Below are 23,404 nucleotides of genomic sequence, written 5' to 3'. Positions count from 1 at the left end.
CTTCTCACATATACTAGAGGGAATTGGTTTGTAATTCTAGTAAAGGGAGAATCTCAATTCCAGTATGGGGAGTTCACGATTCGGGAATAGTGAGAATGTTGATTCCAAATTGATGAGAACAATGATTCTAGAACTTTAGGAATCACGATTCCTTATTTTTTGGAATCACGATCTCAACAACCACCAAAAAAAGTGGGGTCATGTGTGATTCCATATGAGTATGAAATGCGATTCCAACATCAAGGGACATTGATTCTTGCAATTAAGGAACACGACTCCTCGTTTTTTGAATCGCGATTCCAAAATAGTGAGAATCATTTTTCTCAAATCCGAATCATAGGGACATTGATTCCTAGACTCCAAAACTTCTGATACACCCGATTCTGCGATACCGATTCCATAAACGATTTGGAATCACAGACATTTCCAACAGCTATAGTTATGCATCTATTGCAAAAAGAGTGAAAAGAAAGTGTCCACCATCATATTCATATGTAATCCCTCTTTTATAGTATTTCAATGAAATAGTGAAGTTACTTTGAGTAACCATTAATATTGCTCACTCTTCAACTTTTCTACCATTCTTTGCTATTTTTCCCAATAAATTTTGGTATCAGAAAGAATTTTGAGATATATCTCAAAAAGGATTTTGACATATATTTAGAGAACAAGGAAGCGCGATATCGAAGAGATTTATGAAAAAGATACTAATCTTGTTGGTTTTTCTGATTCTATTAATGATCAGAAAAGCACTTCTGGCAATGTATTCTGCCTAGGGACAAAAGTCATATCTTGATCACCAAGGAAGCAAAATACTGTGGATCTATCATTAGCAAAAGCCGAATATATTTTAACTACTGTAGCATGTGAAGCACTCTGGCACAAAATAATTTTATTCGATTTACAGCAAAAGTAGAATTCCTCCACAACAATTTCTCTTTTTTTAGTCAGCTCTCTGATGAAATGATGTTGAACTTCATCTCTATTGAAAATTGACTGAGTACCCTTTTTTCATCAATTGACCAACACTTAAAAGATTTTGAGTCAACCCAGTAACATAAAGAACATCATGAATGAACTTAGGATTACCTCCCTTTATTTCTACTGCAATTATTCCTTTTCCTTCAACATTTTTGAGCTTGCCATCACCGGGCTTGACTTGAGAAGTGACCTTTTCGTCTATCTCAACGAAATTGTCATGATGCCCTGTCATATGATTGTTGCAGCCACTATCCAAATACCAAACATCATGTAAATTTTGTTGAACATTCATGCAAGAACAAAACATCTGACGTGTATCACTTTTTCTCAGAAAAATTTACATTATTTTTCAATACTTCATTTTTCTATTGAAATCAACAACCTCGTTGAGAGTAATTGGGGATTCTGCGTTTTTGACATTTATATCAACAATCTTTTTATTCATGCCCCAATTGTTTTCAAATAAAACAATGAGATTCAGATTTATCATTTCCATCTAAATTTCTTTCGCTGTTGTAATTATTTCTTCATCTTCCTCTTCCTCGGCCATCGAAAAAATTGTCTGTTTCGACCTCTTCAAGAAGTTTGCAATGTCCCCCTTTCTTTATTTTCTCCAATATTTTTCTTTTCTAAAACTGTTAATTTTGATTGAATTTAAAATCTGCTCATTCTTTGCACATGTGCTTCAAGAGAACCACTTAATTCTTATAATGAAATTTAGATAAATATTTGGATTATTCTATGGAAACTACAACATGGTCAAACTTTACATGCAAACTTCTCAAAAAAAAATTAACTTTTTTTTATCAAGAATAACATCTCCATAACTTCTAATCTGATTAATAATTCCAGAACCCCTAGAAAAAAAGGTTTGAACAGATTCACTATCTGTCATCATCAAAATATCAAATTCTCTCAACAAATTTTGGAGTTTGATAGAAATCACTTTTTCATATCCCTAAAATTCATTTTTCAAAATATCCCATTCTTTTTTTTATTCTGAAGCAATTTTAATAAGAGGAAAGATTGATTTACTTACCCCTTGCTGGATAAAGAGAAGAGCTTTTGTATCTCTTTTTTTAATTTCCTTATATTCCTGTTATTTTTCCTACAACCATGAGTCCAGTGTTGTTGCGTCCACTGGCTCTAGATAGTCCTCTTCAACAATATCCTATAGATTATGTGAGATAAAGTAGGTCTTCATTTGCAAACTCTATGAGTCGTAATCATCTCCATCTAAAATGGGTATTAAGTTTTGGGCATATTTCATACCAGAAGTTGATGCCATTGGGAAAAATTTAGGCTAAGGGATCTTGGTAAGCACAACAATCAAGCTTTGATACCAAAATTTGTTGGGAGAAATTGCAACGAGTGGTAGAAAAGTTGAAGAGAAAACATTATTACTCAAAAAAATTTCACTATTTCATTGAAACAATATAAAAGTGGGATTACATATGATCAATGAGGACTGCAGCTACACATTCTCTTTTCACTCTTTTTGCAATAATTGCATAACTATTGCTTTATCTCATCTACGATTTTACCTCCCTCACTTTTACAAGATTCGTAAAAGTGATAGCTTGTTGGTAGAGAGAGAGGAGTGTATGATGTAACGATGACAACATTGATGAGTGTATGGTGTATGATGATGTCATTGACAACCTAATAGGAAGTTGAGGCTATGAAGCTCAGATATCCAACTTAGACAACCTCAAATTACAATACACATATCCCCAAAAAGGTGCTCTAATGCCTTTGCATCTAGATACCTAGAGTTTAAGTTGTTCTCATCATGCTAGCGGAAAACTTACTATTCTACAACATGTGACCATGGATTAGTCTCATATCCATCTGTTGAGTGTGCAGGATTTACTATAATGGCTGGTGATGCACTAGCACAGCAATGACCAGCCTCGTTCTTTACGACCATTGAATAACAACATAGGTGGCATGCCATTACGCACAACAAAAGACAAGTGCATTGTATCAAAAGTACCCACAGGCAAGGATGAATTTAACAAAACATCCACACATGATTTACCATACCTGTGTCATACTTCGTAGGAGGCCCACTTTCCAAGTTTGAATTTCCACCAAGAAGGATCTCATTATCTGTCAATACTATTTGAAAATGCGTCTTTATAGTTCCAATACTTCACATCTTCTATTCCCAAATCCATGGAATATTGGTGTTATAATCACTGACACCTTTATTATTATTATTATCGTCAAAATCTTTTCCCAACTAATTGGGGTCAGCTAAACGATACCTGCTCTGTCATTCTCCTCTATAAAGGGTCATATCCTCAGTGAGGCCATAAGTCCCCATTTCTTTTCTCACTACTTCCACCCGTATCTTTTTGGGACTACCCCTTACCCTTTTTTAGCCTTCTACATGAACTAACTTGCACCTCTTAACATGTGCTATACTGGGTCACATGGCCAGCCCACTTAAGTTTATACTCTCTCATTTTATCGCCTAGTGGTGCCACAACTAAATTTTTTTTAATATATTCATTTCAAATTCTATCCCTTCTTATCTTGCCACTCATCTATCTCATCATCCTCATCTCCGCTGCACTCATTCTATGGGAATTTTTTTTTACCACCCAACATTCTGCCCTTAGAACAAAGTTGGTCTCAATTGTCCTATAGAACTTGCCCTTCAGCTTCATTGGTATGCGACAATCATAAAAGATTCCAGTTGCACATCTCCACTTCACTCACCCAACTCTAATTTATGCGCGATTTTTTCCTCAATCTCTCCATTTAATCACTGACAACTTAAGCATGGTTTTTTTAAGTGAAACTAAACAAGATACCCCATGAGGAATGATATATTCGACATTTTATCCATTTGAAACTATTCCAGCTCATGATCATGTGTCTTTCTATGAGTATTTTGAATTTAAATAAAAATATATAAGTAGAATGTTAGGTAGTTCATCGCTCATGGGTATTTGGATAAATTTCCCAAAATTTAATTAGTATTTAAATACCTGAATTTTGAAAATGATGATTTCAAGAAAAGTGGAGCATTTTTAGTAGAGAGCAAAAATTGCATGGAACCCCTCCTTCCAGTTCTAACCATAGTACCGGAATCTCTCCACCGATCTCATGTTTCCGGTTCCGAACCCGATTCTACGTTTCCGCTAAGGAATCTCCATGGAAAGCATTTTCGGAACCAAGGAAACTATGTTCCTTAATTTAGGAATCTCAATTCGACACATCTTTAGGAACCAATTTTCGAAACCAAAGAAACTCAATTCCTTAATTTCGTAATCTCGATTCAACACATCTTTAGAAAACATTTATCGGAACCAAAGAAACTTGATTCCTTAATTTTGGAATCTCGAACCAACACATCTTTAGAAACTTGAACCAATTAATTGTGGGTAGACGTTCACAAATATATCGAATCTGGATTCTAATGAGGATTAAATCTTGATTCCATGTCAATTGGAGTAGAAATCTTCCTTCGAATGCTTCTAGCGGTTGCAGGGTTTCAATTTTTTACTTGTGCCACCCTAGATGGCCTTCACTTTAAATTAAAAATATAACTAGTAAACACAACACATACAATTAAAAGTAAAACCATGGCATAGACATAATCTTATTTTGTATTTATAATAAAAAAGTCAAAATCACAATTTAGAAATACTTGTCTTTTGTATATAATGACTGCAAGTTCAATAGTAAACACAATCACTTTAAAATTTGGGAAACCTTCTAATAAGAGACATCCAATGTAGGTTCTAAAGTTGATGAGGCTCAAGATGTGCTCGTGGCTTCCTTCTCTATAAAAATAAAATCTCGAAACCTGGTAGGGGTCGTCAAACGCATTGCATAGTTCATATTATTGTAAATCTTGATCTCAAACTAGCATAGATCTCTGATCCATATACTTCAGAAACTTGATTCCAAATATGTTAGAATCACGATTCGAAACAACAACATATCTCTGTTCCACATATATCAGAAACTCAATTCCATAAATGTTGGAAACTCAATTCTGCATATTAATGAATCTTGACTCCTAAAGTGTCAATTCCAAGGGGATGGGAATCTCAATTCCAAGGAGTACAGAATCTCCATTCCATATGTGGATGAAACTTGGATCTATTTCCGTCGAAACACGATTCTCAAAAACTAGGAATCTCGTTCCTAGCAATTTGTATTGTATAGACAACGACTCCTAAGACATAAATCTGTTAGACAACCACGATTCCGGTTCTTAAAACGATTCGGGTTCACAGGCGTTTCTAATAACTATGGTTCTAACACAACTATGGATAGGTACTTTTTGTAACATTCAATAATCCGAGTGGTGCAGTGTTAAAACAAGCACCTCCGATGAGTCAACAAACAACCAACATGCAATCCAAAGATAGAACTCCGGATCTTTTTTCTTTTGCACATGTGGATTTTCAATCACACGTATACACAGAGTGGTCAATCCTACATATGTCACACCTGCATTCTATCATTAATTAGGTTCAAACAAAAGGGAAGCACTCACCATCAAAAAATTGATAAAATACACCAAAACATACCACATTGTCATTTCAATTAAATGTGTCACACAATTGACACCATAGAAAATGGATAGTCATCAAAGAAAATAGAAATTTATAAGAAAATTATCATATTTGCCAAGGTAGCATATTTCTATATTAACTCAGTTAAGAGCACAATTTATTTGATGGAAAAGCATTTGAACTACTTTAAAAAAGGCAAAACAATATTTATTTCAAAATTTATGATACTTCCTAAATCAAATAAAAGTACATTTTAAATACATACAGGAAAAAGTTCCTTTAAGGGGCCAACGTTATACTATAAACATAAGGAGCACCTCAAAAACCCACCAGAAAAGGCTATTGCGACATTGTAAAACCCTCCAATTGATGGTCTAAATGTTGAGATGTATGGATATGAAAAAAAACAAATTATCTGGACATTCCATATTCAAAATTTTCAAGTCCCTAAATTACTGCATCTTATAACATATTATCTGGACTATTCATATTCAAAATTTTTAAGTGTTTTATAGATCTGCTAGATTTGCACTATTTTTGGAGCTTTAATTTCATAACTAAAGAGAAACAGACTTTAGTGTCAATGTAGGGTGTCTAACATTAGAACTACATCATCCAACAGGGTTTGGAGGTGCGCCTTACTTTGATTGTTTGTGGTTGATGCTTTATGTAACCCACATCCTCCATCCATCCATCTATATATATATATATATATATATATATATATATATATATATATATATATATATATATATATATATATATATATATATATTTCAAAGGATGACAAGAAAGGCTTTAGGACCAAATGGTATCCTAATAGAGGTTTGGAAATGCATGGGGAGAATCGCATTGACCAGCTGACCAAGTTGTTCAATAAGGAGTTGAAAACAAGAAAATGCTAGACGAATGGAGGAAGAGTATTGTTTTACCTATTTACAAGAGCAGAGTAGACATATAGAATTATGCAAACTATCGAGGGATCAAACTTATGAGCCACACTATGAAGCTCTGGAAGTTAGTGATTGAGCAATGACTAAGGCATGAAACGAGTTTATCAAAAAACCAATTCGGTTTTATGTCAAGGAGGTCAACAACCGACGCTATTTTCTTACTTAGGAAACAGATTGAGAAATTTAGGGCGAAGGTAAAAAACCTTTGCAAGGTTTTTATTGATCTAGAGAAAGCTTATGATAGAGTACCTTGAGATTTGATTTGGTGGAAGTTGGAAAAGAATGGAGTCTCCAGACACCACATCGACTTGGTGAGACATATGTACGATGGAGCGCTAACTAGTGTACAAACAATTAGTAGAGAAACGAGTAATTTTTCAGTGACTATAGGTTTAAATCAAGGATCAGCATTGAGCCCATACCACTATGTCTTTGTTATGAATGACTTAAGTAGGCACCTATATGATGGCATACCGTGGTGCAGGTCCGCAGATGACAGTTTTGGTTGATGAGACCGGAAACAACGCCAACACAAAGTTAGAACGTAGGAGAGATGCTTTAAAATCTAAAGGCTTTAAAATTAGTCGGTATAAAACATAGTATATGGAATACAAATTTAGTAATAATAGGAGTAGAAACAAGGACGTAGTTAAGATTGACAGTTAGGATATGCACACAAGAGCGCACTCTCAATATATGGGGTCAAGTATTTAGGAAAATGAAGAGATTGAGGAAGATGTCGCACATAGAATTAGAGCTGGTGGACAAAGTGGAGATGTGCAACTAGAATTTGATGTGATCGCCATATACCATTGAAGCTAAAAGGCAAGTTCAATAGGACAGCTGTGAGTGTAGAGGAGATGTTGGGCGGTAAAAAAAACAATATACAATAGAATGACTGTATCTGAGATGAGGATGTTGAGATGGATGAGTGGCAAGACAAAAAGGGAGAGAATTCGAAATGAATACATTCAGGAAAATTTAGGTGTGGCACCAATAAACGATAAGATGAGAGAGAGCAGACTTAGGTGGGCTGGCCCATAGTTGTTGGATACAAGAGCGGGATCGACTTGGGATTCACCAAACCGCCCTAGAGTGGAAGTTCCCTAGAGTTACGATCGTCGTACCTACAATGAACAAGACAAAGAACGAGATCCTTAAGTTTATGGGAGCGAGATCCCATGTCAATAGGTTCGATGTTTTAACTAGCAAGAATCTAAGCTCCACTATACATAAAAATGAAGTTGTTAACTAGAGCTAGTATGAGTTTCCTTGGTTAAGGAATCAAGGTTTAAGTATGTCATATAAACAAGTTCCTCTTGCTCTGATAGCGAGATTCTTAACTATGTTTGGCATATGTTTTAAGTACTAAGTATCACTCTCAGGAATGGTTAACCGTGCCAACTCTTGGTGGGGAGAAGAGGCCTAAGCCGCACTACGATAAAGAAGTATCAGCGTCTTATCTTGTTGCGCTTGAGAGGTTGTGCACAATACCCAGACGAGAATGAGAGGGGCCGAATATGACAACACATAAGTGATTTCGTGAGTAATAAAGGAGTTTTCTTACTTCCGACATCTATTTTTGACAGAGGAATTGTTTCATGGTGGGATCTATAAGTTGGTGGGGTTCCTGAATAATATTTACTACTTGTTAAGATGTTGTCTCAAAATATCAACTCGTCATATGCTGAGAGGTGTTGGAGTACGCATAGTTAAATTCAGAGTGTTAAGCAAAAGAGGTTAAATGCTCAAGTCATTGATTTATGTTCATTACAATGACAGGTTGTTAAGTAGACTACGATCCGGCGAAAGAGGTTAAATGCTCAAGTCATTGATTTATGTTCACTACAATGACAGGTTGTTAAGTAGACTACGATCAGAATATGCAGAGAAGTACAAAGGATGGAATTTCCATCTTGATGATGACAATCTAGAGGATGATGTTGGGGCATTAGGCGACCACCTTGATAATGATGAGGCTCGTCAGAGTGATCCATTACCAAGGCTGTCCCTCCCACTACATCTTCAGGCCATGACACATGTTTGGCATGCACCATTCCTCGAACTCCCGAGCAACCCAGAATCCTACAACTCAAGGTTCATCTTCTTTGAATGTAGTATCCTTTGCTTCTATTGTGTCTCAAAGGCTGGCTCTCCGAATGGGCAAGAGGAGAAGATGAACTACTCTCTCTCTCTCTCTCATAAATGTCAAAGAAGCTTTTCAAAGCTTGAAATGAAAGCATATATTCTCATCTCACAACTAAGAGAATTCATCATCATAAATATAAGATTCTAAATGAAATATATATTCTCACAACTAAGACGGATGGCTTACACAATAGGACTTAATAAAACAATGGGTCACTCTAGACTATGCCTAGTTTAAATTAAGAATCTAAAACAATGAAACTTCGTGCTATGCGAAAAATGGATTGGATTTTACCATCATGAAACTTACGATTCCTAACTAATGGGAACTTGGGACAATGGGAATATCTAACCTGATATCATCCGTTAATGAAAGTATATCCCACAAACATAGAACCCGAGATTTTAATGTACCAAAACCTAGGACCACGGTTGATAGAAGCGGGGATCTATTTCAAAATGGAACTGGAATCTACTGACAGATGGAACGTGGTCCTCTTTTTTTGAGAGCGAGATCCCAAAATCAAAAAACCTGGGTCCCGACAAGATCCCTTGCAACAACCGTGGGATCGAGGTTCCGAAGTAGGATTGTCACCCTAACCACAAGGCTCCCTTAACTATGGGCTGGCCATGTGTGGCGCAGACCCACTACAGTACATGTTAAGAAGGACGAGTTAGCTCAAGTAGAAGGCTAAAAAAAGACAAGGGATAGGCCCAAAAGGACATGGTTAGAAGTAGTGAGAAAAGATATGGGGACTTATGGCTTCACTGAGGGTATGACCTTTAATAGAGCAGAATGACGGACCAAGATTCATGTAGCCAACCCCAATTCGTTGGGACAAGGCTTTGACGATGATAATGATATATGTATATATATATATACACATATCATTCAAGCCTTATCCCAACTATTTGAGGTCCGCTATATGAACCTTGTTCTACCATTCCACTCTCAAGGGCCATACCTTCATTAAGACCATAAGTCACCATATCATTTCTCACTATCTCCATCTATGTCTTTCTGGGTCCTCCCCTTACCCATTTAGAGCCTTCCTATAAGTTATATTTGGAAAAACACTGTTTGTCCCTTAGTGTCCATCTGGAGTGCATTCGGACATGGAGTGTTCATCACTTATAGCATATTCTATATACTAAAGCAATATTCTGGGATCCTGGATTCATATCAAATCCCTGAGTCGTTATATTTAGTGTAAGAACCTTTAAGAGGTTTGGATCAGCCAAAGAAACCGAAAAATTTGGGAAACAGTTAAAATATATAGGTCCATTGCACAAGCTAGATTCTACTATTGCTAAAAGAGAGTCAAAAAATTTATTATGACGCTCATCTCGTAAGCATAATAGGAAAGAGTTATTTAAACCTAATCGAGTTAGAGGTTTTATTGCAATTTGGATAAGTCGTATATATAAATATTTATATTCCTAACTTTTATGGTCTTGTATCATTCTATTAGAAAGCAGTTGGAAGCTATCTTGTTCATTAGTAATGGATATGCTTTGTTCTACAGTTTTAATAGCGAAACTTGATTTAAATTCAAAAGTTCCTATTTTATAAACATTAGACGTAAGAACCTTAAAAATATTTCAATTTTGTATTTGTTTTTCTATGTTGTCTATAATTATTTCTTCTTTATTTCTTACTTGTAGTGTACAATTAGAGGGAGAAGTTATTCTATTGGACAGAATCCTGATAAAATTTGCAATTTTAGATAATGGTCAAATACTGAGTCAATCGGAAACAGTCCCTGTACCTTTTGCGGCTCTTCCATGCCTATCGCTAGTTCGGGTCATGACGACATTTAGATTCAATTCCTTTTATCTGAATGAAAAATTTTATTAAGTTTTAACCGTTAAAACAGTAGTTTCTTCAAATTACAGTCACCACTGTAAGCCTATGGCTCTGAAACCAAAACAGGCCAAAGAGAAACTTCTATAAGATCTATAATAGATGGGCTAACTAAAACAAGCAGCCATATAAAACAACTAGTGTACAAGATATATGAACCAAGCTCTCTAGATAAAGAACCCACACCATCTGATTTAGACTTTAATATCCTTACTCTTTAGAAAGAAGAAAATTCAAAATAGATAAAACAGGAAGAAAATTCAAAATAGATAAAACAGGAATCAAGAACGACTTCTTGTCTAAAGAAAATAAAGAGATACGAGATTGGTATCTAGTTGAATTTCCCCAAGAATTGTTGGATGCATTCCATAAAAAATTCAATAAATCCATAAAGAAAGCTAAACATAATTTAAAGTTCTTTGACTGCTTAAGATATACCCTAAAAGAAAAGGAAATACCAATTCCAAATTGTGGCCTTAATACTCTAGAAACCCAATATCAAACCTTCCATACAACAAAGGCAGAAGAAGTACATAGTATTCACCCTCCTGAAAAGAGCCTTCAACTTAAAGGAGCATTATAAGATAAACCAGAAACTAAAGCTTCTCTCTATAAAGTTATTCCAAAAGAGACAGAACATCATACTCATAAAATAGATGCCACACCTCATATTATTGAACAAAATAATTATACTAATCTTTGCCTTCAGACTATTGGAAAGCAAACAACGAGAATAGAAAATATTATTGCTAAACCTCAAAATAAAACAATCGGCATCAACGAAAAAAAGCTCTTTTGTTCAAACCTCCTCCAGTGCTCAATAAAGAACAGTTTAGCCTTCAAGGAATAGAGAAGAAAGACGATAATAAAGAATTGATTGATGCATTAGTAAAGAAACTGGCAAAACTGAGCTGGAAAGGGAAGGGGTAGCTACTGATCAAGGAGCCATGGTGCTTCAAGAAGAATCTTTATCTATTAATGAAATCCAGCAAATAGAACAGGCTTTTAAAGAAGAAAGCCTTGAAGTGAATAGAATAGACTATGGAAAAAAAGTAAGACCAACTTCTCTGACCAAAATGTATTATCCTAGGCCTACTCCTGTAGATCTCCAGTTTGAAGAGACTTGATTACCAGCTCTGTAACTTACTCAGAGAGATCCATTGTAAATTGGAATATTGATGGATTGTCAGAAAACCAAATACTTGATCTAATGAAGCATATGACTATGTACGCAACTGAGGGTAGAATAAGTGGAAATCATGACCAAGAAATAGCCAAGGCCATTATTTGTGGGTTTACAGGGTGGCTAAGGGGATGGTGGGATTTCCATATGGAAGAAAATGCAAAAAACGAAATACTAACTGCTACAAAGCATTGGGGAGCCAAAAATGAATATGGCGAAGATATAGTAAATAATGAAAGTGATGCAGTTAATACTCTAATATATACTATTACTCTCCATTTTGTGGGAAGTACTGCATTACTTGATGCTAGATCAGAAGACCTACTTTCTAATCTTAGTTGCCCGTCACTATCCCACTATAAGTGGTATAAAGATGTATTCTTCTCTAGACTCCTTTCCAAAGAAGATAGTAAATCGGACCATTGGAAGGAAAAATTTATAGCTGGGTTACCCCATCTTTTTGCCGAGAAGGTCAAAAGTCGATTGAAAAATAAGCATGGAGGATTAATACCCTATTCTTTATATACACTAGGTGAACTCTCGGCTGAATTTTGTGCAGAAGGCCTTGCTCTCTATACAGATCTATAACTAAAAAGGCAGCTAGAGAAACAAAGACTGGCTGGAAGAAAAGAATTAGGAGATTTTTGTGAACAGTTTGGATTTAACACAATGCTTTCTTCCAAAGACTCTGATAAAAGAAAATATAAAAGTAGAAAATATAGCAATAAACTAGGAACCAATAAAACTTCGAGCAAAGACAAGTTTTCTAAGAAATTTTCTCCAAAAAATAATAATTTTAAAAGGTTTAGGGGAAAAAGAAGGATACCCGTTTGTTATAATTGCTGAAAAATAGGCCATTATAAGAATAAATGCATAATAAAGAAAAAAATAGTTGCCCTACAATTAGATGATAATATTAGAGATCAATTGTTTAATCTATTACAAATAAGTAAGGAGTCTTCTGGTAGTTCTTCTAGTTCTGAACTAGAAATGTTGATGGGAGAAATAGAAAACGAAGATTTGATTTTCAGTAGCTCAGACTCAGATCATGATAATACTGATACCAATTGTTTCTGCAACATCCTTACTAAAGAATAAAATCTAATCCTAGATATAATGGACAAAATAACTGATTCTGAGACTAAGCAAGAAGCTCTAGTCCAATATATAAACATAGCCAAAATAAATAAAAAGCCCTCTCCTTCTTTAATTTGAACACAAGAGGACTATAGTTTTGCAAAAATTCTTAAGAGAGTTGAAGAAAAAAATAATAATAATCATAAGGCACTTACAGTCTCTGAATTAAGACATGAAATCAATGAAGTTCGCGATGAACTAATAAAACAAAAAAATAGGGTACAAATTCTAGAGTTGGCCTCCAACCCTGAAGATAGTCCTGGCAATTCAGACGATGAAATAGAATTTAATACTATCATAAATAATTATAAAAAGCCTCTGCCCCCGGAAGTAGAAGAATTTCTTCCTAAGGTAGTAAAAGATGAACTAGAGTCTTCTAATATGGTACAAGATTGTAATTATGTCAGTCTTCTTGACAAAGTAATTACCCAAAAATGGTTCACTATGATAAAGATACTTGTTCATAAAGAATATAGTTTCCACACCCTTTCTTTAATAGACTCTGAAGCATACCTGAATTGTATAAATGAAGGACTAGTTCCTACTAAATATTTTAATAAGACTACTTAAGTCTTCAATACAGCAGATGGTAGCAAGATGATTATAAATTATAAACTTTGAAATGCTGCAGTATGTACTAATGGAAATTGCTTTGAGTTCCCCTTTATTATGGTAAAAAGATTAAGCTAATCTGTAATCCTGAAAACACCATTTTTAAACATGCTATACCCGATAAAAATTGATAGTACAGGAATTGAAGCCAATATAAAAGGACATAAGGTGAAATTTGAATTTCTTGAAAAACCTAAGACTCGAAAAATAAACAATATCAAAGAAATAATTTTTAATAAAGAAAAATTTTTATATAAACTCAAAGTAGAAATTAAATATAAACAGATAGAAGCTAAGCTCTTACTTCCTGATAATAAAAAGATAATAGAAAATATTAAAGATAATATTGAAAGAGAAATATGTGCTGAACTACCAAATGCTTTTTGGGAAAGAAAGAAGCATATTGTCAGTCCACCCTATGAAACTGATTTTCATGAAAATAAAATCTCTACTAAGGCTAGACCAATACAAATGAACCCCCGACTCTTATAATTTGCAAAAAAGAGATTGCTGATCTATTGCAGAAAAGGCTTATTAGAAAAAGTTCCTCTCCTTGGAGTTGCTCAACGTTCTACGTGGAAAAAGCTTTTGAAATAGAAAGAGGAGCTCCCCGGTTGGTAATAAATTACAAACCGCTTAATAAAGCATTAAGATGGGTTAGGTACCCCATCCCTAATAAAAAAGATCTGCTAGATAGGCTGATAAATGCCTATATTTTTTCTAAATTTGATTTAAAATCTGGATATTGGCAAATCCAAATTGCTGAGAAGGATAAATATAAGACTGCCTTTAATGTCCCTTTTGGATAATATGAATGGAACGTAATGCCTTTTGGTCTTAAAAAGGCTCCTTCAAAATTCCAGAACATTATAATGATATTTTCAACCCTTATACAAAATTTATGATTGTTTATATTGATGATGTCTTAATATTCTCTGAATTGAACAACATTTTAAGCACTTACATATTTTTGTTAAAGCAATAAAATCTGTAGGACTAGTCGTTTCAGCAAGAAAGATTAGTCTTTGTCAGACAAAAATAAGATTTTTAGGACACAATATCTTTCAAGGTAGTATAGTCCCGATTGATATGGCTATTGAATTTTCAAATAAATTCCCAGATATCATCACAAATAAAACTGAACTTCAAAGGTTTTTGGGTTGTCTAAATTATATTGCTGATTTTTATAAAGATTTAGCCATTGATGCTAAACCATCATTTCAAGACTTCGAAAAAACCCACCCGAATGGACCAACATTCATACGATGGCAGTAAGAAAAATAAAGTTCAAAGCCAAAAAATTACCTTGTCTTACACTTTCCAACCCTGCTGCTTTCAAATAATTGACTCTGATGCTTCGGAGATAGGATTGGGAGGAATCCTAAAACAGAAAATTGAAAATATTGAACAACTGGTACGATTCACTTCTAAAGTTTGGAATCCAACACAGCAAAATTACTCAACGATTAAAAGAGAACTTCTGACTATTGTCCATTGTCACTAAATTCCAAAGTGATCTGCTCAATCAAAAATTTCTTATCCGCACGGATTGTAAAGCTGCTCGAGATATTCTTCACAAAGATGCCAAAAACTTAGTTTCCAAGCAAATTTTTGCTCGATGGCAAGGTATACTCTCTTCATTTGAATTCGACATTGAACACATTACCGAAAATACTAATTATCTTCCTGATTTTTTAACCCGTGAGTTTTTGCAGGGGTGAAAGGATGATAGCAAACACCAGCACCAGTAAGGGAAAAGGAAAAATGAAAGTAGTCCCTGTACCAAGTAGAGCCCCAATACCTTCAACCTCACCAATAACACCCAATCAAATAACTAAAAAATAAGCGCAAGAAATAACATTCTCGCCTGAACCAGTACCAATAACAACAACAATAGAAGAAAAAAGTAGGTTCCTGGAAACCTCTTTTATGCCAATTATGGTAATAGAAAATATCCATAGAGATAATGATCCATATGAAATAGCAAATATTTATATGAATAACCATATACATCCAAATGATGGGGATAAGACCAGAGACTATTATGAAGCTATCCTCCTGGAAACAGGATCAATTACATTGGTCCATTTCTACAAAAAAAATACAAATATGATAGCCTACTCTAAATTTCAGATACGAAGAATACTTTCATATAAAGACTGGGGTATGGAACCTTCAAAACCAAGAAAAATGCAATCAGAAGGATTTACTAATAAATATTTTCAGTACTTTGAATATATTAAAACCTGACGTAAAGTATTTGCCCTTAAAAATAATAATAACTCCCATACATGGTTCATACAAATAAAGATACCAATAGTAGGAGAATTCCCAAACTGGTTTACAAATTGGTTCCGATTATGGGGCTCGAGGACAGAAATATTACCACCTAATATCCAAGCTTCTTAACGGAAATTCATGGAATATAATAATAATGATACCAGAATAGACCTTCATATGTATTTCATGGCTTTATATCAAGTGACATGGATTATGAAATTGTCCTATCAAGTAACAGAAGACTATACTAATAATTGGGAATACATCCCAGAACTCGGAAGACAAATATACGTAAAATGGAGGGATGTATATGAAAATAAGACTATTAATCCCGAAAATATAAAACTGAAAAGTACCACTTGCACCTCCAAAAGAAGAAGTTAATATGACCACCCATATTAATAAAATAAGGCAACAAAATCCTACTGCTACGAAAGAAGAACTCAAAAGAAAATTGTTGCAAATGTTCGATGAAGAATAAGAAGCAATGTCTACATCCACACAAAATGAAGAAGACTACGCAGAAGAAAATGAAGACATATAGTTCGGACTATCCCATAGAGGATGAACAATTGAAATACTATTCAGGACGGGGCGACTGCATTTCACAAGCACATGAGTCCTGCCAAATAGTTCCTACCGACAAAATAGTTCCTGCCGACAAAATAATCCCTACCGACAGAATAGTCACTTTTTCACTATTCACCTTTTTGTCTCATCACCTTTTTACTATTCACCTTTTGGTCTGATCACCTTGTACTATTCACACCGTTCGGTCTTTTCACCAACATCCATGGGACCTATCCAGCACGACCGACATCCTCAGACGTTGTAGCGGACTTGAAATCTTTCTTTCATATCCACTGGCTATAAAAGAGAAGAGGAGGCTCATTTGATAGCACCACGAGTTTTCACCCTAAGTCTCCACTTACCTATCTGCAACCCTATCTCTCTAACTTTATAGCTCCACTACTACTAATACCCTCTCTCTCCATCCCTGCAACTACTTCTCTGTAGCCTCTTCATCTCTGCAACCATTTCTCTGCAACTACTTCTCTGTAGCCTCTTCATCTCTGCAACCATTTTCCTTCAACTACTTCTCTGTAACCTCTTCGTCTCTGCAACCTATTTACTGTTACTCTGCTCTCTCTCTACTGTTACTTTCTACTGTATATCTGGTGGTGTATCTAGCCAACCAGGTTACATTTTTAAAGAGCGATTTTGAGTGTGATATATGTGTAATTGTAATTGGGACTCACTACCCAACTATTGTCCAGACGAGTGCAAATTATTTTCTAGCTATTGCAAGTGTCACATGTAAGTTTTTCCGTTTACCTTACAATGCAAGTTAAAATAGTAATTTGTTTATTAAAAATTATTTCTTTGATATTGTTAATTTCTCGAGTCTTAGGTTTCTCAAGAAATTCAAATTTCACCTTATGTCCTTCTATATTGGCTTCAATTCCTGTACAATCAATTTTTATTGGGTATAGCTTGTTTAAAAATGGTGTTCCCAGGATTACAGATTGCTTAATCCTTTTACCATAATAGAGGGGAACTCAATGCAATTTCCATTATTACATACTGCAGCATTTGGAAGTTTATAATTTATAATCATCTTGCTACCATCTGCTGTATTTAAGCCTTGAGTAGTCTTACTAAAGTATTTAGTAAGAACTAGTCCTTCATTTATACAATTCAAGTCTGCTCCTGAGTCTATTAAAGCAAGGGTGTAGAAACTATATTCTTTATGAACAATTATCTTTATCATAGTGAACCATTTTTGGGTAATTACTTTGTCAAGAAGACTGACATAATTACAATCTTGTACCATATTAGAAGACTCAGGTTCATCTTTTACTACCTTATGAAGAAATTCTTCTACTTCCGAGGGCAGAGGCTTTTTATAATTATTTATGATAGTATTAAATTCTATTTCATCGTTTGAATTGCCAAGACATTCTTCAGGGTTGGAGGCCAACTCACTATTTTTTTGGTTTATTAGTTCATCGCGAACCCATTGAATTCATGTCTTAATTCAGAGACTGTAGGCGCCTTATGATTATTATTATTTTTGTCATCAACTCTCCTAAGAATTTTTGCAAAACTATAGTCCTCTTGTGTGCGAATTAAAGGAGGAGAGGGCTTTCTAATTATTTTGGCTATGTTTATATATTGGACTCGAGCTTCTCACTTAGTCTCAGAATCAGTTATTTTGTCTATTATATCTAGGATTAGATTATCTTCTTTAGTAAGAGTATTGCAAAAACAAATGGTATCCGTATTATCATGATCTGAGTCGGAGCTACTGAAAATCAAATCTTCGTTTTCTATTTCTCCCATCAACATTTCTAGTTCAAAACTAGAAGAACTACCAGAAGACTCCTTACTTATTTGTAATATATTAAACAATTGATCTCTAATATTATCATCTAATTGTAGGGCAACTATTTTTTTCTTTATTATGCATTTATTCTTATAATGGCCTATTTTTCAGCAATTATAACAAACTGGTATCCTTCTTTTTCCCCTAATCCTTTTAAAATTATTATTTTTTGGAGAAAATTTCTTAGAAAACTTGTCTTCGCTCGAAGTTTTATTGGTTCCTAGTTTACTGCTATATTTTCTACTTTTATATTTTCTTTTATCAGAGTCTTTGGAAGAAGGCATTGTGTTAAATCCAAACTGTTCACAAAAATCTCCTAATTCTTTTCTTCCAGGCAGTCTTTGTTTCTCTAGCAGCCTTTTTAGTTTAAGATCTATACAAAGAACAAGGCCTTCTGCACAAATTTCAGCCGAGAGTTCACCTAGTATATATAAAGAATAGGGTATTAATCCTCCATGCTTATTTTTCAATCGACTTTTGACCTTCTCGACAAAAAGATGGGCTAACCCAGCTATAAATTTTTCCTTCCAATGGTCTGATTTACTATCTTCTCTGGAAAGGAGTCTAGAGAAGAATACATCTTTATACCAGTTATAGTGGGATAGTGACAGGCAACTAAGATTAGAAAGTAGGTCTTCTGATCTAGCATCAAGTAATGCAGCACTTCCCACAAAAGTAATAGTATATATTAGAGTATTAACTGCATCACTTTCATTATTTACTATATCTTCGCCATATTCATTTTTGGATACCCACTGCTTTGTCGCAGTTAGTATTTCGTTGTTTGCATTTTCTTCCATATGGAAATCCCACCATCCCCTTAGCCACCCAGTAAACCCACAAATAATGGCCTTCGCTATTTCTTGATCATGATTTCCACTTATTTTACACGCAATTGCATACATAGTCATATGCTTCATTAGATCAAGTATTTGGTTTTCTGACAATCCATCAATATTCCAATTTACAATGGATCTCCCTGAGTAAGATACAGAGCTGATAATCAAATCTCTTCAAACTGGAGATCTACAGGAGTAGGCCTAGGATAATACATTCTGGTCAGAGAAGTTGGTCTTACTTTTCTTCCATAGTCTATTCTATTCACTTCAAGGCTTTCTTCTTTAAAAGCCTGTTCTATTTGCTGGATTTCATTATTAGATAAAGATTCTTCTTGAAGCACCATGGCTCCTTGATCAGTAGCTACCCCTTTCCCTTTCAAGCTCAGTTTTGCCAGTTTCTTTACTAATTCATCAATCAATTCTTTATTATTGTCTTTCTTCTCTATTCCTTTAAGGCTAAACTGTTCTTTATTGAGCACTGGAGGAGGTTTGAACAAAAGAGCTTTTTTTCGTTGATGTCGATTGTTTTATTTTGAGGTTTAGCAATAATATTTTCTATTCTCGTTGTTTGCTTTCCAATAGTCTGAAGGCAAAGATTAGTATAATTATTTTGTTCAATAATATGAGGTGTGGCATCTATTTTATGAGTATGATGTTCTGTCTCTTTTGGAATAACTTTATAGGGAGAAGCTTTAGTTTCTAGTTTATCTTCTAATGCTCCTTTAAGTTGAAGCCTTTATTCAAGAGGGTGAATACTATGTACTTCTTCTCCTTTTGTTGTATGGAAGGTTTGATATTGGGTTTCTAGAGTATCAAGGCCACAATTTGGAATTGGTATTTCCTTTTCTTTTAGGGTATATCTTAAGCAGTCAAAGAACTTTAAATTATGATTAGCTTTCTTTATGGATTTATTGAATTTTTTATGGAATGCATCCAACAATTCTTGGGGAAATTCAACCAGATACCAATCTCGTATCTCTTTATTTTCTTCAGACAAGAAGTCGTTCTTGATTCCTTCTTTATATATTTTGAATTTTTCTTCTTTTTGAAGAGTAAGGATATTAAAGTCTAAATCAGAAGGTGTGGGTTCTTTATCTGGAGAGCTAGGTTCATATATCTTATACACTGGTTGTTGTATATGGCTGTTTGTTCTAGTTAGCCCATCTATTATAGGCCTTATAGAAGTTTATCTTTGTTCAGTTTGTGGTAAAGAAGAAATAATTATAGAAAACATAGAAAAACAAATACAAAATTGGAATATTCCTAAGGTTCCTACGTCTAATGTTCGTAAAAAAGGAACTTTTGAATTTAAATCAAGTTTCCCTATTAAAACTGTAGAACAAAGCATATCCATTACTAATGAACAAGATAGCTTGCAACTGCTTTCTAATAAAATGATACAAGACCATAAAAGTAAGGAATATAAATATTTACATATAGGACTTATCCAAATTGCAATAAAACCTCTAACTCAATTAGGTTTAAATAACTATGTCCTATTATGCTTAAGAGATGAGCGTCATAATAAATTTTCTAACTCTCTTTTAGGAATAGTAAAATCTAGCCTGTGCAATGGACCTATATATTTTAACTGTTTCCCAAAATTTTCGGTTTCTTTGACTGATCCAAACCTCTTACAGGTTCTTACACTAAATATAAAAACTCAGGGATTTGATATGAATCCAGGATCCCAGAATATTGCTTTAGTATATAGAATATGCTATAAAGTGATGAAAACTCTGTGTCCGAATGCACTCCAGATGGACACCAAGAGAGTGTTTTTCGAAACCAATATGGAAAAATCAAATACTGTTATACCTAAGTCTATAAATTGGTCTTTAATAACTCTTCCGGATAACTGGTCTTTACACTACGAAAACCAAATTTAACTCATATATATATATATATATATATATATATATATATATATATATATATATATATATTTCCACCTTATAAAATCCTATAAATTATATATATATTCCCACCTTATATATATATATAGTCCCACCATATAAAATCCTATAAATCACATAAAACGGGTGTGAATTGTTAAAATTACTATAATTGCCCCTTCAATTATTCAATGTTCATAAAATTAGTGAGGCCATTTTTGTCATTAGAAAATTGTTGATATTTTTACTAAAAGACAAGGTAATTATGGAGTGAACCTTGAGGTACTTTATTATATAAAGGCCCTTGTCATTTAAAGAATATTTCAAATATGCTATTCTCGTATGCCTTTTGTCTTTTAGTGCAAATATCAACCCTTTATCATGACCAAAGTAGTAATGGAATAAAGAAGGGGCCAACTAAAGCGATCTTGGAATTACACGCCCCTATCTATATGTAACCTATATACATGCTCTAGGAGTTTGTCATTTTATATACATACCAATGTTCAAGAAGACTGCTTTCTTTTTTCTTTTCTTTTTTTGGAGTGGGGGTGAAGAGAGGGGATGGGGAGGTTGGTTTCAAACTTCAAACGTATTTATCTATTAACTAAAATTAACATGTCTGAAAAACTAACAATTTGAAATTGCCCAAAATTTTAGATCTACTAACCATATACGCCAAAATAAAAAGTCACATAATATAAATTTACATCATATTTCAAACATATTTTAAAAGTCCAAAAGTTAAAGCTCATAACATTCCAAAGTTCCAAAGTCTCAAAACATTGCATAAATTTGCATCCAATAGCATAAAAATTACAAACAAAGCTGAAATATGAAAACCTAAAAATAAATATAAAACCAAACTCCAAAATTAGACATATGAAAATGATAAGAAAACATAACACATTCTTTAAATTTACTAAGCACTCGAAAACTAATTGAAGTAGGCTTGAATCAGCCACTTTCAGTTGCCAAAAGCTCTAGTTTGCAACCTCTTTAATCCCCAAAAAGTTCCGATTGAATGCCTTTGTATTTCACAAACTTCGAACTCAATGCTTTAAAAAAACAATTGAGCTAAAAAAATTGTTTATAGGGCACAATTGAAGTTGTCTACGGTTTTGTGGACCAAAATACCTATTGCCCCCCAAATACTACATCCCCCTTTTCAAGGGGAGAAAATGGCTTTTTTTGCCCTTTTGGCCAGGGCAATTTTCAGCCTCACCAAAAAGGCGTTAGGCGCCCGCCCAGGCGGTGTCCCAGCAAACTAGTCAGCTGCCCAAGGTCACCATCCCACAGTGAGGCTGCCCATGTGCCTGGGGAGCCTTTGGACATAGCTACATATTATGCTGATAAAGAACTTTTAATTGCATCAAATGTGTATTATATTTACATCCAATAGAATAAAACAAAGAAAGGCTAAACAAATGGATAAATTGAATATTGTTACTATAATAAAGAAAACCAACAAACAACACAAAAGCTACAATTAACCAAGGACTAATTTCCAATAATGAAAAAGTAAACACATACCGAAAGATTATCATCTGCTCAGGTTTTCGTTTCTTGGTACTCTCAAAGAACTCAAATAATGCCCCCCTGCATTGCAATGCCAGAAGCATTTCAAAATAAGTTACAATCCCCATTCAACCTACTATAGGACTTGAAGTCTAATTATGAAATAAAAAGTAATGATCGCTTTAAGTCCATGAGGAAGGTAACATTGAAAGCTTCAAGGCAAGAAACCGCAGGTGCCATAGGCCCAATGTCTCACTTTATCAATGTTATGAAGTAGGATCAAGTGTTGAGAAATAACTTTTCGTGAACACCACACATGCATACCCTGAAAACTTAATGGTAGTGAGAAGCATATTATGTCATGAAAATTTTCTCGATGATGCACAAACAATATTTTTTCACAAATTTTTTAGTATATAATTTGTAATCCTAGGAACAGTGTTCGAATACTAACGTGTCCAACTCAGATTTGCTCGAATTAGACTTTGCTGGCAAAGTCAAGTTGCCTAACTCAGGCTCAAGACCCCTAGAGAGTCCCAACTCAAGTCCTTGCTTTATAACACTTACGAAAAATTCACAAACAAACTACAGCACACACATTGCTAAAAATTAACATGCACCTTCCTTGAAATTCTTTTGTACTAAAGAAATCAATATACATTTTTGATACAAGACATTTTTGAAACATAATTCATTTATGCAAGACCGTTTTCATAACTCCAGCACATGAATAAATTACGGCTTTTTGAAGAGAAGGTTTACTACATGAATAAATTAGGGTTTGCAACCATAATCTGATATAATTCCCAGTCTCATGGAAAACACACATGCATAATAGTATCTAATAACTCTTCCTCTTCTTTGCATTGGTTCTAGCTCATACAGATATTATGATGGCCTGTAACCTACAACTAACTTGTCACTGGACAAAAAATGCCCTCAAAGGGGATGGTACTAGGTGGGCACCTTGGCCTGCCTTAAGCCCACCTAGACCGGCACCAAGGGCAAAAGGCAGCCTGCCTAGGCACCTTCAGTTCCGTGGCCTGCTCAGATTGCCTAGGCAGCCAGGA

General features: G+C 34.4%; 1 protein-coding gene across 33 annotated transcripts in view; it reads right to left on the bottom strand.

Moving 5' to 3' along the window:
• LOC18423293 (protein argonaute 4A) overlaps positions 1 to 23,404 on the bottom strand; it is a 43,190-nt gene that overhangs the window by 6,219 nt on the left and 13,567 nt on the right. For 14 of the 33 annotated variants that reach the window (XM_088864981.1, XM_088864987.1, XM_088864988.1 and 11 more), the window contains one exon: positions 22,350 to 22,415. In XM_088864981.1, the coding sequence (XP_088721107.1) occupies positions 22,350 to 22,415 (66 nt within the window). Of the gene's footprint in view, positions 1 to 1,089; positions 1,230 to 12,809; positions 13,064 to 14,721; positions 14,798 to 22,349; positions 22,416 to 23,404 lie in introns of those variants that run through there. The other 19 variants (XR_016054236.1, XR_016054238.1, XR_016054232.1 and 16 more) reach the window with 4 other exon arrangements.

The sequence above is a fragment of the Amborella trichopoda genome, chromosome 4, assembly GCF_054954075.1.
Source record: "Amborella trichopoda isolate Santa Cruz 75 chromosome 4, AtrichopodaSantaCruz75HAP2 v2.0, whole genome shotgun sequence".
In the NCBI taxonomy this organism is placed as follows: domain Eukaryota; kingdom Viridiplantae; phylum Streptophyta; class Magnoliopsida; order Amborellales; family Amborellaceae; genus Amborella; species Amborella trichopoda.
This window is presented reverse-complemented; position numbering and strand designations above follow the sequence as displayed.